This window comes from Tympanuchus pallidicinctus, unplaced genomic scaffold, assembly GCF_026119805.1.
Source record: "Tympanuchus pallidicinctus isolate F22 unplaced genomic scaffold, pur_lepc_1.0 scaffold3, whole genome shotgun sequence".
NCBI classification, from domain to species: Eukaryota; Metazoa; Chordata; class Aves; order Galliformes; family Phasianidae; genus Tympanuchus; species Tympanuchus pallidicinctus.
This window is the reverse complement of record NW_026294747.1, coordinates 106,449,059-106,461,507: the sequence shown is the minus strand read 5'-3', so window position 1 is coordinate 106,461,507 and position 12,449 is coordinate 106,449,059. Positions and strand designations below refer to the sequence as shown.

Sequence of the window (12,449 nt, the reverse complement as noted above, 5' to 3'; positions counted from 1 at the left end):
ATGTGAACCACTGATTAAGCATGTGTACATAAATAAAACCATAAAAACAAACAAACAAAAACAACAACTAGTAAGAGACAAGAAATATGTAGAAACTCTGACAGCAATCTCAGGAAGCCTACAGCCAAACCATCCTTTGGAGCCCACATACTCCAAGGCTGATGTGAAAAGCATCCGTTTCAGGGAAGAACAATGCAAACAACTTTGCGAAACGGCTGACCTCTGTTCAGGCTTTGATTGTGTTTCTTGCAGCTAAAATTACAGTTTCAAGTATCTTGTGTCTCACAGTGTTTTCTGTGAGCTTGCCCCTGTGTTTTTTCCATGTTCCAAGTTGGGTTTGTTCGAACTTATCGCGTGCCTTCATGGCTAGATTCAGCCTTCTCATTTGTTTTGTGTCAACTTAGTTCTCTTGGTTTCCAGGCTGTCACTAACAACTGATGATGATTTATCTCAGGAGGGGAACCGGGCTTATTGGAAAAGCCTGAAAATTTTAAGACTTATTACCATAGTAAATTCCTTTGCATTAGTGCAAATCTAGTATTGTCTGTGAGGAATGGGCTGAAGACATCTTCTTGCCTGTTTCTCGTAAAATGCTAAACATTAAATATGAGGTTAGTGCTCAGCTTCTTATATGCAGCAACACATTGGGGAGATTGTATTAATGCATCATTGGAAGCGACAGCCGTTTTCCTCTTATTTTTCTGTCTCACTCCTCCAAAAAACTCCTTTCGTATGCACATACTTAACCCCATACTGGCTGCCAATTTCCACTTTCCTGTGCGTGGTCCTCAGCTGACCTCTCTAGTCCCCTGTTTTGAAACTGTCTTTCACTTTCCTCTCCTGGATTGCCATGTTGTGCATGATATGAGGGTCTGAATTAAAAAAAAAAAAAAAAAAGTCTTATTTTTGATGCATGTCAAACAGGGTTCAGATCAAGTCTAGAAACGTTCACTGGCTTCCAGATCAGCAGTGAAATTTGTTGCTGCCAAATATGGCCAGAAACCTTAAAATGTGTGGTAAAATAGCCCAGCATCCTCATAAACACCCCCAAAGACTTAGAATCGTAGAATTGTAGAATGTCTTTGGTTGGAAAGGACCTCAAAGATCGTGTAGTTCCGACTTCTCTGCTGTGAGAAGGCTGGCCAACAACTAAATCAGGCGCTAGGCCAGCTTGCCCAAGGCCCCTTGCTAGACTTGCTAGAAATGCTGTGAGTGTAGATAGATATTAGCAGAAAGGGTGTTAGGTGTTCCCTGAAGGTGATGTACTGAGGCTGCGGGTGCATTATTCCTGCCAGAAACCCTAAACCCATTAAACCCACATCTGACATGGTTTAGAAATGCAGATGGTGTTGCATTGATTTTGGGTTACCCTCTGTGTTCCTTGGGGACAGTATGGTGGTTGTCCTCCTTGCACTAGTGCCATCTTGCTGGAGTGCCAAGCCCAGCCCAAGTATTCTTATAAAACCACATACAGAAGGTCAGAGAGGATGATGGCTGTGGTTCATAATAAGACCCATCCAGCTCTATTAAATATCCTATGCTTTTCTGGATATGTAATGCATATGGAATATAACTGGTATGCATTACCTACAATTTTCACTCTGAAATGTCCTCCCACCTCTTTCTTTTCAGGGTAGTGCAAGTTGATATACTTAAAAATCATTATTATGTTAGCGGGTTTTCTTCTGCTCTGCAAGGCCTCTTAAATATTCAGCATCCACCGAAGTCCTATGGGAATTTCTTCCTTTTTGCAGATAGAGCATTCCTAAAACATGAAGTAATGCACATGCTTTCTCAGTGGTTACGTCTTGTCTCTGAGAAGCAAAAAGTTGGCAGAGTAACCCATTGTGTAGGCTGTTGTATTTAAATGTTGTCTCTCAGTCACGTTAGTGAGCCTTTTAATGGGACAGCAAGTTTCAGTAAATTTAATAAAGTTGGAGTGTGACCTGGCTCTGAATGTATGGCTGTTGATGAGTAGGGAAGGTGACACAAGGCATGGTTTGCTTTTCTATGTGGTTATGGATTAGGAATAATACTAGCCACTGGAGACATATGGTGAATTTTAGAGACCTGTTATGCAAGACACTGTTTACAGAGTTCAGGCTTTTATCTGCTCATGTTTATGCACATTACATTGAATAGAACAGAGGAATACACATATATGGATGTTTGTCAGCAAATAGTCATTTTCAGTTCCTTAAATTTTGGATATATAGGTAAAACCCTTCTTAAAAATCACCACTGCTGAAGTTGGACCTAATTGGGTGTTGAAAGGTGCTGAGGGACTCCGAATAACCTCTCCCTCTTGAAAATTACAGATGGGTTTCTGGCATCCACAGCTGTGCAGGAATGCAAGTAAGATCTGAGTGATGTCTGTGCATTTTATCACTCTGCTGTTCTGTCAGGCTTCCCTTTACCTTGAAGCTGAGCAGTTTGACAGAAGTGCCTCTTGGCTTGACATAAAACTAGAAAAAAAGTAACATATAAGATGCACTGATGTTAGGGTGTTTTGCAGCATATGACAAGTTAAGAATAAGAATGGCCTGGCATAAGAAGAACCTGGTAAGAAAAGAAAAGAAAAACTTTAAGAAAAATCTTGTAGGGGAAAATTTTACTTTTGTTCTTGATGCTGGAGATGTGGCTGTACTGCCAGTATACCAGGCTGCAAATGGTTTTATAGAGGATTTAAAACAGATGAATGCTTTCTGGAAAACAGAATGTAACAGCCTGCAGCAAAGACTGTTCTGACACAGCTCCTTGGAAATCCCTCCTTGGGAAGCAGCAGGGGATTCCTGCTGGGTACCCCACTCAGGGCAAGGGTTTTATTTCCCAAGCAGCCACGTCAGTGCAGGATTTAGGACAGTCTTCATTCTGTCCTTGTTTATTGCTGCTTGTTTGTGTTAGGAGTTGAACGTTGATTTTTCTCTGTCACTACTGTGTAGTCCTTGCTCTGAATGCATACGGAACATGCATCCTACTTCTGCTGTTTCTATGAAATATTATATCCCAGGGAAGATCATTTTGGTGGTAGTCCTCTTCTGCTTTTAGACTGCTAAGAGTACATGAAAGTTTCCAAAAAGCCCTAGTGTATCACATACCTAGTAACTCCAAGACTTCGTCAGAGGCTGGGTATGCACTCTGAGACTTGCACAGTTCTTGCTTCTATCAGTGATAAGCATTTGCTCATGCAAAGCCTTTAGAAGAAAATTTCTGATTTTTTTTTTTTTAATGTGTATTAGATTATGAAATTGGTCACAAGAATTAAAACAGGTGTCTAGGGTAGTATCTTGTTTGGACAAGGAGAAGCTCAAACATGGGCATTCCAGTGTGTATTTTAAAGCTCGATCTTAGCATAATGGGAGCAGGAGCTTTGTGCAGAACTTCTGTCCAATAGTCTGGTTTCCTGGAGCTGAATCTTTCATTGGTGATAGAGTTTAATGAAAAGTTACCATGCTTACCTTTGTCTGACTGCTTGGCTGAACCTTCCCTTTATTCAGATAAAAATTGAGGAAAATAAGAGCTGATATGAAATGTAAGTGATTGACAGCCATCCTAAGAAAAACAATCAAACAAATGCCTGTCGTTTGAGCAGGCTAGATTTCACCCTAGCTCATGATCCACTCATTTCAAAGAGTTTTGTTATTTTTTTCCTTATTCAATGACTGATATTTCTAAGTATCCTTAAAGGTACAGAGAATTTCTCAGCTGCATTGGATCATTTCCTGCCCACTGAGATGCTGATAGATTGCAGATACACAGGTTGCACCTGAATATGGAATTGCTGCCCAGTGGAATTCACCCAAATTCTGGAAGCGGATGGTGTCTACCTCATTCTCTGGAGTTGATGCCTATCTTTGGTTACTAAAGCAGGCTGTTAGTGAGCCCCTGCTCTGTCCCAGAGCAGCACAGGTGACAGGAGATGTTTGGTTCTGAACGTGTCCCTCCTAATATGGTCCGAGATGCTGAATTTAATAGCTGCCTTGAGCAGGATTACTGCATAATTGGCAGACAGGGAAGGATACTTCCATTTTCAGATTTAGTCCTCTGGAGAGGAGGCTTCCTCTGTGTCAAGTAAAGTGTGTTAAAAAGAATGAGGTTGTCCAAGCTTCAGTTTTAGAAAATATAATCATTTACAGAAGAAAGGACCAGATATACGTTGCTTCATGCCAGATCATGCCTTTCTGTCTTCTGAGCTATTTCTGCTTTAATTTGTTCTTACATTTTGTTTATACAAGATGTAAAGCAGGACTGTTTAGAGACTGGGACAGTGTAGAAGCTCATACTGTTCTCTCCATATCTCTTACGTGAATCTGTCCAAATCTCTGGTAATTCCAGCTTTCAGGAAGAAGGAGCAGGTACTGAGCAGGTCTGGACTCTTTGCTGTTCTTCATTTAACATAAACTTTCTGGTTGATCTGAATCCAATTCCCACGTGAAAGTTCAAAGAAAATAAAAGTCAGTGTGCTTTGTGCATCTCTTATGTACAATAAATAAAGAAATCTTATTCCAGATGACTTGGACAAGTGGAGAACATTGTAGTCTTAATTTTCAGTCGATCCCAAGAAACTATAAACACTGGATAGTTCCTTGTGTATGTATCTAATGGGAATGTAAGAACAGATTATTTAAAGCCAGGATGTGAATACATAGTTCAAAGAACAGATTATGAAGTATTTGTGGGCCAGAGGAGCAGAAAAGCTCTACCCTACTATGGGACTTGGCCATCACTTGTCTGGTAGACAGTGTTTAAAATGTAGATAAGGCTTTGTTTATCTTTTGGCAACACTTTGGCTAACTTGGCTGAAAAGCGCCCATGCAGAATGTGACACAGAGCATGCAGCAACTTAAAAACATAATAATAAAACCTTTTTTTTAATTTCTAAAACATTTATGATTTAAGTAAGGTAAAAGTTTTCATCCTCATAGTGGAGGATGTGGAGAAGTTAGCAACAGGATATGCAGGAATATCACTTGGTGTCTTTTAGAAAAATCTCACACAGCTTTTAAAGATGGAGGCAGGGGGAATTTGCTGATATTTTATTGTCACAGGTTGTATTAAATTCCAATAGATTTTCTCCAGTGAATATTCATAATTAGCAGAAAGGAAGAATGTTTTTCTTATGCAAGGTTATCTTGATTGAAGATCATTTTTTTTTACATTATTGCACTGCACTTGCTTCATCTCTTTTTCTGGATAAGTGAATATGTTAAAGATGCAATATACAAATAGACTTTCATTATTTTTGTGCTATTTATGTTAAAGGTAGGGTGCAGATTTGGTGGCCACAAATGTGTGTTTAAACAACGATTTCCTTTAGCTTATTTGTTCAGATAAAAGCTGTGAAACAGTCCAGGTGGCCAAGCACCAATAACACAAGAAATACAATACACAAAGTAACACAGTTGACTTAAAATGGTATGTGGCTTATTTCTTTTGCCTCTTAATAGGAGTCCAGACATCCAGCTCAGATGGAGGCACCTTCTTTGGGCAGGTTAACTCCACCTTCTTGTGGCATTTATTTTAATTCAGAATAATAACTGAGTACGTTTGTGCTTGCAGGTTGGTCAGGACAAAGGCAGCTGCTCTTTTCACCGGAACCGCAACCCCTGTGTTGTTCCCCAAGAGAAGGAAAATATTTTCCACACTATATTTGCTTTTTTCACAAAGTCTGGCAGAAAAGTATTGGTAAGAAGGTCCACGTGAAATATACAAATGTACGGTGCTTATTACTAAAAGCTTTGCATGGATCAGCCTGAGGAACTCGAGCAGAGAGCTGACCATCAAGCAGCTGTTTGATGCATGTAGACTAATACTGATACAGGGATATCTAGTAAACCTGTGGAGATACTTCACAAGTCCAGTTTTCTAATTTTAAAATGGCTACAATTAAGGGAGCTACCTGAAGTGGCAGCATGCACTTGGTAACCAGAGTCTTTGCTCACATTGCTGAAGGTGGGTGGAAAGGGGGGCTTTGGGCCAACAGAGCCCACCCTGAATTTTGGACGCTGAATTTCACTTATCTTGCTTTAATGCAGGTCCTGCTACCTTGTTGTCTTCAGGTCTTGGAAACTGCTATTTCAGCACAGCAGAACTGGCTTTTTGCAACTTACCGTGCCTCTTAGTCAGCAGGAATGCTTACAGTTGCACAGTTTTCAGTGAATTACCTCCTCCTTTGCCTAACAGCTTTTTCCATATTTTCTGTAGGACTGTGAAAGACCAGGCAGGTCCTGCTTAATTATACGCTGCAACTTAAGTTCACTAGCAAAAGCAGAGTCCAGTGAAATAAGTATTTACACACTGCTGAACACTGAAATACTGAAGAAGGTAAGTGCTGCCTTTGTCACCTGTTCTAAACAGCCATGCTTACATGCATTAATAGACACAGAACTCACATTATTCCCTCTATTTACTAGTGTGTTATAAAAAAAAAAAATCACGGTGTCAAAGAAAACAGATCTATTTATCAACAGCATGCATGGAGGTGTTAATCCTAGTTCTTATGCATTACCCATTAAGACAGAAATAAATAAAGTTTAGAAATTTATACATTGAGAAACAGCAAGTGAAGCTCCCTAATTGTATGCATGGTGGTAAGGCAAGAGACTTCTGAAAGTGGAATTGATTTCTGAAAGTTCTCAGTCAGAAAACTGAGAAATAGACTAAGTGCTTGTAAACTGTGACACATCATCATTCCTTCTATGTAAACAGAGACGTGGCAGTTTATTGTAATTTTTTACTTCAAATGATTATTATTCAAAGAAGATGCACTGCAACCATATTAATGCTGAGCCTGACATTTGTGACAAGAAACAAATGGTTGCAAGCTGACTCTTCTCTTCTCTGAAGTCACTGGATGAAATAGCAAATCTATAACATTTCTACATTTTTTCCTAGTTTCCTACACTTTAAAAAAAATAATGCCTGTGTAGTTATGGCAAGATGCTGTAAGGTTGTAAATGTATAAGATAATCAGAGGAGAAAATTGATAACACAAGCCTATTAAAATAAACCTGCATTTAAGAAGTGCTAGATTAAAAATATTGGAGAGAGCCCTTATTAGGGATAAGTCCTTAAAGTAGTATGTAGCTCTGAGCCTTTCCAGCTGAAATCAACTGTATCTGCTAATGTATGTATTTGAAAACAGAAGTTATTAGGAAGTCCAGAAGCTTCAGGTGGTTGTTACTTATAGATAGAAAAGCTAAAATGTGTTAGCACATAACTGAGTGCCTTGAAATGTGCTTCTGAGGAATTCTGTCCTGGGAATAGCCAGGATTCATCCCACATGTAGAACTTACCCAAGTCTCTGGGTCAGTATCACTAATACTTGACATTTGCTACCTATGCTTATGTTCCCCAGTGCAAATGGCTTAAGAATGATTAAGATATGAATTAAGATTGCTTATTAGAATGTGCCTGTTATAATGCAATTTGTAAAATATAGGAGAAATAATATACTGGTAAGGGAAGATGTACAATAAATATTAAAGATATTTGAAGTGCACACATTCAATTAATTATGCAGTCTTCTTTGTGGCTTATACTTGAGCGTGCCCCAGCTTTCCTGTGTTTTTTTCTGTTCATTTGAAAAATAAAAAGTTTTCTCCTGTAATGGTTAATATTGGGATTGTCTGCAGTGATTGGTAAGGTTCTCAGTCTTTGGCTTTTGTGGTAAATGTGGTAAACAAAGAAAAAAACAACACAATAACATAAAGCAAACAGCTAAATAGAAATTGTGTTCCAAGTTCAAATACGAATGAATGCTGTTTGAACTCCCACATAGTTGATTTTATTTTAGTGTGATGGAATGTGCTTGCTTTTATCAATGTTGATTGTAAAGTATATTTTTTTTCAAAACAGGCTTTTAACCAGAATAGTACTTAGCTCTCAACCTAACCTACACTAAGCATTATCCAGATGTATTTATCACAGTACCAAGCGTTTCAAATGTTTGATGTTTTGTTTTGAGGAGTTTTGATGTTTTGTTTATTTTCCCACCCATGAATCCAGTTCTTTATGTTTTTATTTTTCAGGACATTTCATCAGTCATCCAGTTTGTGACAAGGGCGAGGGTGCAGGTGGACCCTGACCTCCGGGTTGTAGAGGTGCCCAATGGGAGTCCAGAAGAGAAGACAGTAAGTAAATGAACACGAAGAGAAATGCTTCCTGTTCCCCATGGGCTAGAGTCCATTAAGAGAGCAAAGCAGATTGGAATTTGTGGCTGGACTTGGGCTTGGCTAGCTGGTGAGAGTGCCCAGACTGTCTGGCTAGACTAGCAGTGCAGTTAACCTTGCTTCTGTGGTTTTGCTCACTGTGATAACCATGCTATTGTGAATGGTCTTTTATGGTGCAGGAGAATCTGTGTTGTGTTAGCTGAAGTTGTAATAGGCTTTGAGGAATTCATGCCAAAATTAGGTTTAGCTTCCTACTCTGAGGTTGATATCTGCTCTCATTCATTTTCCTTGAAAAACTAAAAGAGTCTTGAAGCTCCAGGAAAGTCTTTTCAGGTGTGGAATTCATGTGCAACGTGAAACTGCATTTTCTGTTGATCTTCATGAAGCTGGATGGAAAATTGAAGGGGAAATATTAAGGTTCAAGTGAATGCACAGTATAGATTCAGCTGTCGGTCAAGCTCTGTAGGACCAAAACCTACAGGGGCCAAAACTTCCTGAAAAAGGAAGGTGCTGAGTTTGGTTTCCAACTACCAAGTTCTCTAATGCTTATGCAAGAAGATTGGACAGGATGCCATACCCAAATTCAGCTTGCTCTTTGCCTAGTGAAATTTTGTAGTGTCATTTCCTATTTCTGTCTGACATGAAGATCAATCTCTATTTCTCCTCTTGCTGCGTATCCTTGGAACACGATCTAGATCCTTTTTCTCAGTTATCCTCTTACTCTCAGCCACTGTAACATCACCAATCCACACAACCATTCTCTTATTGGCTTCATTTCAGTGAGAGCTGTTGGGGTTTTAGTGAAGAATATTGAGGTCAAAGCACTCAAATCACACATTAAAGCAGTCTTCTAGGAGATACTGGATTTAAAACACCAAAGGCAAAGAAACACTTGAATCTGCATCTACTATCTTCATCTGGAGAGCAGAGATCTTCTATAGTGTCCACTTTCCCCATCATGATTTAATTTTATTAGAACTGTCAAGCACAGAAAGTCATTTACATGACAGGACCCATTTTGCCTTTTTGTTTTATTTTCTATGTCATTTTTCTGGACCATCTTAAAGAACATTAGAAAAAATAGACTTGGCAGCTGAACTGAAAAATACAGCCAGTCTTGCCTGGGAATGTGCCTTACAAATGACCTGCAGCCCTGACTGTTAATACGTTGCTAGATCTCTCTAATTCTGCAGTTAGCATGGAGTTAATCTTGAAAATTTATGGCAAAAAATCATTGGTAACTGAAGTAACACTTGACTGTGATATTCATGCCCCAGCTGCAATAGGAGAAATTAGGATCTCTCTGCCAGGTATCTAGACCCCCAAATGATTTCAGAATGTCGAAATGATAAGCACAGTGTCAAATATACAGGATTACTATTTAATGCTCCAAATTTAGAAATGCTTATATCCAGGAATGCAGGCTCCACTGCATTTTGCTGTTATTTAATGATTGAAGGAAAAAACCAAAAAACAACAGCAACAAAAAACCCTAACAACACTACAAAGCAACACTGTCCTTTTCCTGTTCCTGGAAAGCCTTTCATTAAGCCTTTGCAGTGATGGTGAAGTACAGCGTGTGTGCTGGGAAGCGATGTTAATCTTCAAACAAGAGCTTGCTCCTCGTTCCTGGGAAGCCCAAGCTGCAAAGGAGCCTGACTTACATGTTGTAGCTATATGACATCGATTTATAACTTCAAGTCTTTTCTGTTGTGAGTGCCGTTTGCTTTCTCCTTTATGCTATTTCCATGTCTGTTGGCTTCTCTGTTGCTGTATGTTTTGCATAGGGTCATGTTAAGGGAAAAAAAAATTAGACATGTGGTTTGGCTCAAGGTATTCATTTTTTCCTGCTCTCTTTTCTTGTGGAATGCAGAAGGGAACAACAGTTATTACAAGCCACAACTATTCTGCTGGAAGTAGAGACAGAAGAGATAAAATATCTTTGTTCGTACTCCTCCCTTCCATTTTAAAATCCCAATATATTTTCTTTTCATTGACCACAGACTGCTGTACCATATCCGTTTGCAGAGTAGCTCCTGAAGAGTTGGTTATGGACTGCCTTTGAGTGTATTTATTAAAGTGTTCACCAACAGTGAAACACATTTTCTTCGACATTTTGTCATGGTAAATCTGAAAAGGTCTTTGCAGTCTACAGCTAAATACAGACTTATTAAACCCTTATGAACTATTCTTTAAGACCAGCTACCCTTACTTCACTGAGCACTTTTACAATTGAGTCTGTAATATCAGAGTACAAAATGTCTGTAAAAGAGAAAAGAGTGACTAATGTTTGCAGTGCAAGTTTATGATATTTCAGCTGTGTTATGTTTCAGCTGTGACAACAGTGGCAGTGGGTCTCCTCTGCTGGATTTTTACGGACGCTCTTATTCACTGCAGGCAGAAACACATAGATAATGGTGATGACTAGATTAAAAAAGAGTGTTTTGTAGCTGAGAATTTGCTCTATTCAATAGTGTTGTGCTCTTTGTATCTGTTGTAGTTTCCATTGAAGTAAATGGGAGGTAATGCTTTCAGAGTGACCTACATTTCTGTAGGACCAAGCAGTCCTTGAAATTTGATTTTCAGAAATGATTTCTGTTGATTTGGATACGTTCTGATATGATTTGGGATGATGGATTTTCTTTCTCCAGTCACAATAGCCGATAGGGAGACAATTAGATATGGAGGTTGGCAGTCCTTCCTGCAGCAGGAGGGTTGGAGCCTTATGATCTCTGAGGTTCTTTCCAACCCAAGCCGTCCTATGATTCTGCCTGTACTTCTGTCAGACAAATCACATGAAGGTGAACAATTTCAATCTCTGTCTTTGATGACTGTTGGATCAACATAATGGCTGAAGGCGATATGTGGAGTTTTCAAGAAGCATGCTTTCCTTTCTTGAGCGTGTGGATCACCATGAAGGTTTAGCTTCCTTCTTTCATGCATGTGAGGCAAAACCAAAAAATGAGTTCCACGGGACTGCGGTGGTCAAATAGTAGATCAGAGAGTTCACCTTGTGTGTGCTCAGCATGGCTTTTATGATTCTGGGCCTCATGATACAATTAAAATTAATAAATAAAAAAAGAAAATTAGTTTGGATAAGCAAAGGGAAATGCATTACTAATTTCTAACCAAATATTGCTGAGCTATATTTCTTGTCTTTCTGAGTCCCAGTGCATCAGCATGTCCCTGTTCTTCTAAGGACTTCAGCACTGTATGAAGTTGAGGCATTTGTGGAATTCCTGCTCAATTGTTTTTAAATTCTTACCTACATACTTCATGGAAATAGGGCACCAAAAAAAAAAAATCTAATCATTTTAAATTTGTTCATTAAGATTGGAATATAACATTCAGAACATAACAAGTGGCTGACACAGGTAGAAGTTGCCCTTGTCCATACTCATCCAACATGTCAGAGGTTAGTGGTAGGGTGCAGCTCACTGTTAATGTAGAGCAGGCCAATTGCATTCCATAAAACGTGTTTGACAGTTGAGCTACTTATGCTGTATGGCAAACTAAACTACCTCCCAGACTTCCCATCAGTACAGCAGGAAGTGCGAAAGATAAATATGAAACTAAAGCTCCTCATACATCGTCAAGTGAGCTGTGTTTTTCGTGGCCTTTTCCTGGCATCTGGTCAGTCTGAAAACAAGTCTGTAATCCTCTCCGTGTTTTATGACCATTGCACATGTTCTCCTCAGACCAGACGTCTGCTGCCCCATCACGCTCTCTCAGCTGCTGCCAGGCCTATTAATCTACTTGTGCACAGATTTCTTTAATTGCATGTAACTGTATGCTTCCAAAGTTTAATTTTGGGGTGTTTTTTCCCTTTGTGTTTTCATTGAGTTCACCCTCAGTCTTTTCTTTTTATCATTTTCCATATGTCCCCATTGCTGAAACTGCTGTCATTTCCTAATTAACAATTCACTATTGTTTTACAAAATCAATAGGGTAGCAGCGGTGGCACTCTACTGTTATTTTATTTTTTTTAATTGGGAATGACCTGTAACTCCAGCTTCTGCCTCCAGTAGAGAAAAAATGAAGTTATTGAAGTGTAGTTACAGCTTTTGGGGCTTTTTTTCTGTTGTTTTGGTTTTGTTTTTTGGGGGGGAAAAGTATGCAAATCATCTTATTCAAACAGTAAGATCTTGCTACTGCATTTTATTAAGAGAACTTAAGATTCAATCTGTGATTTCACTATTAAATACATAAATGAGTGAAGGAATGACTAAAGGACATGATAACTGAAAAGCTTTACTATTAAAACATTTTATTTCCAGA

At 39.0% G+C, this 12,449-nt stretch overlaps 1 protein-coding gene across 1 annotated transcript in view; it reads left to right on the top strand.

Annotated features, from left to right (window-relative positions):
• The window catches only part of ITGA9 (integrin subunit alpha 9), a 214,506-nt gene that overhangs the window by 177,827 nt on the left and 24,230 nt on the right, over window positions 1-12,449 (top strand). The window contains exons 24-26 of the mRNA XM_052693234.1: window positions 5,560-5,685; window positions 6,205-6,324; window positions 8,031-8,132. Of these exons, the coding sequence (XP_052549194.1) occupies window positions 5,560-5,685; window positions 6,205-6,324; window positions 8,031-8,132 (348 nt within the window). The remainder of the gene's footprint in view (window positions 1-5,559; window positions 5,686-6,204; window positions 6,325-8,030; window positions 8,133-12,449) is intronic.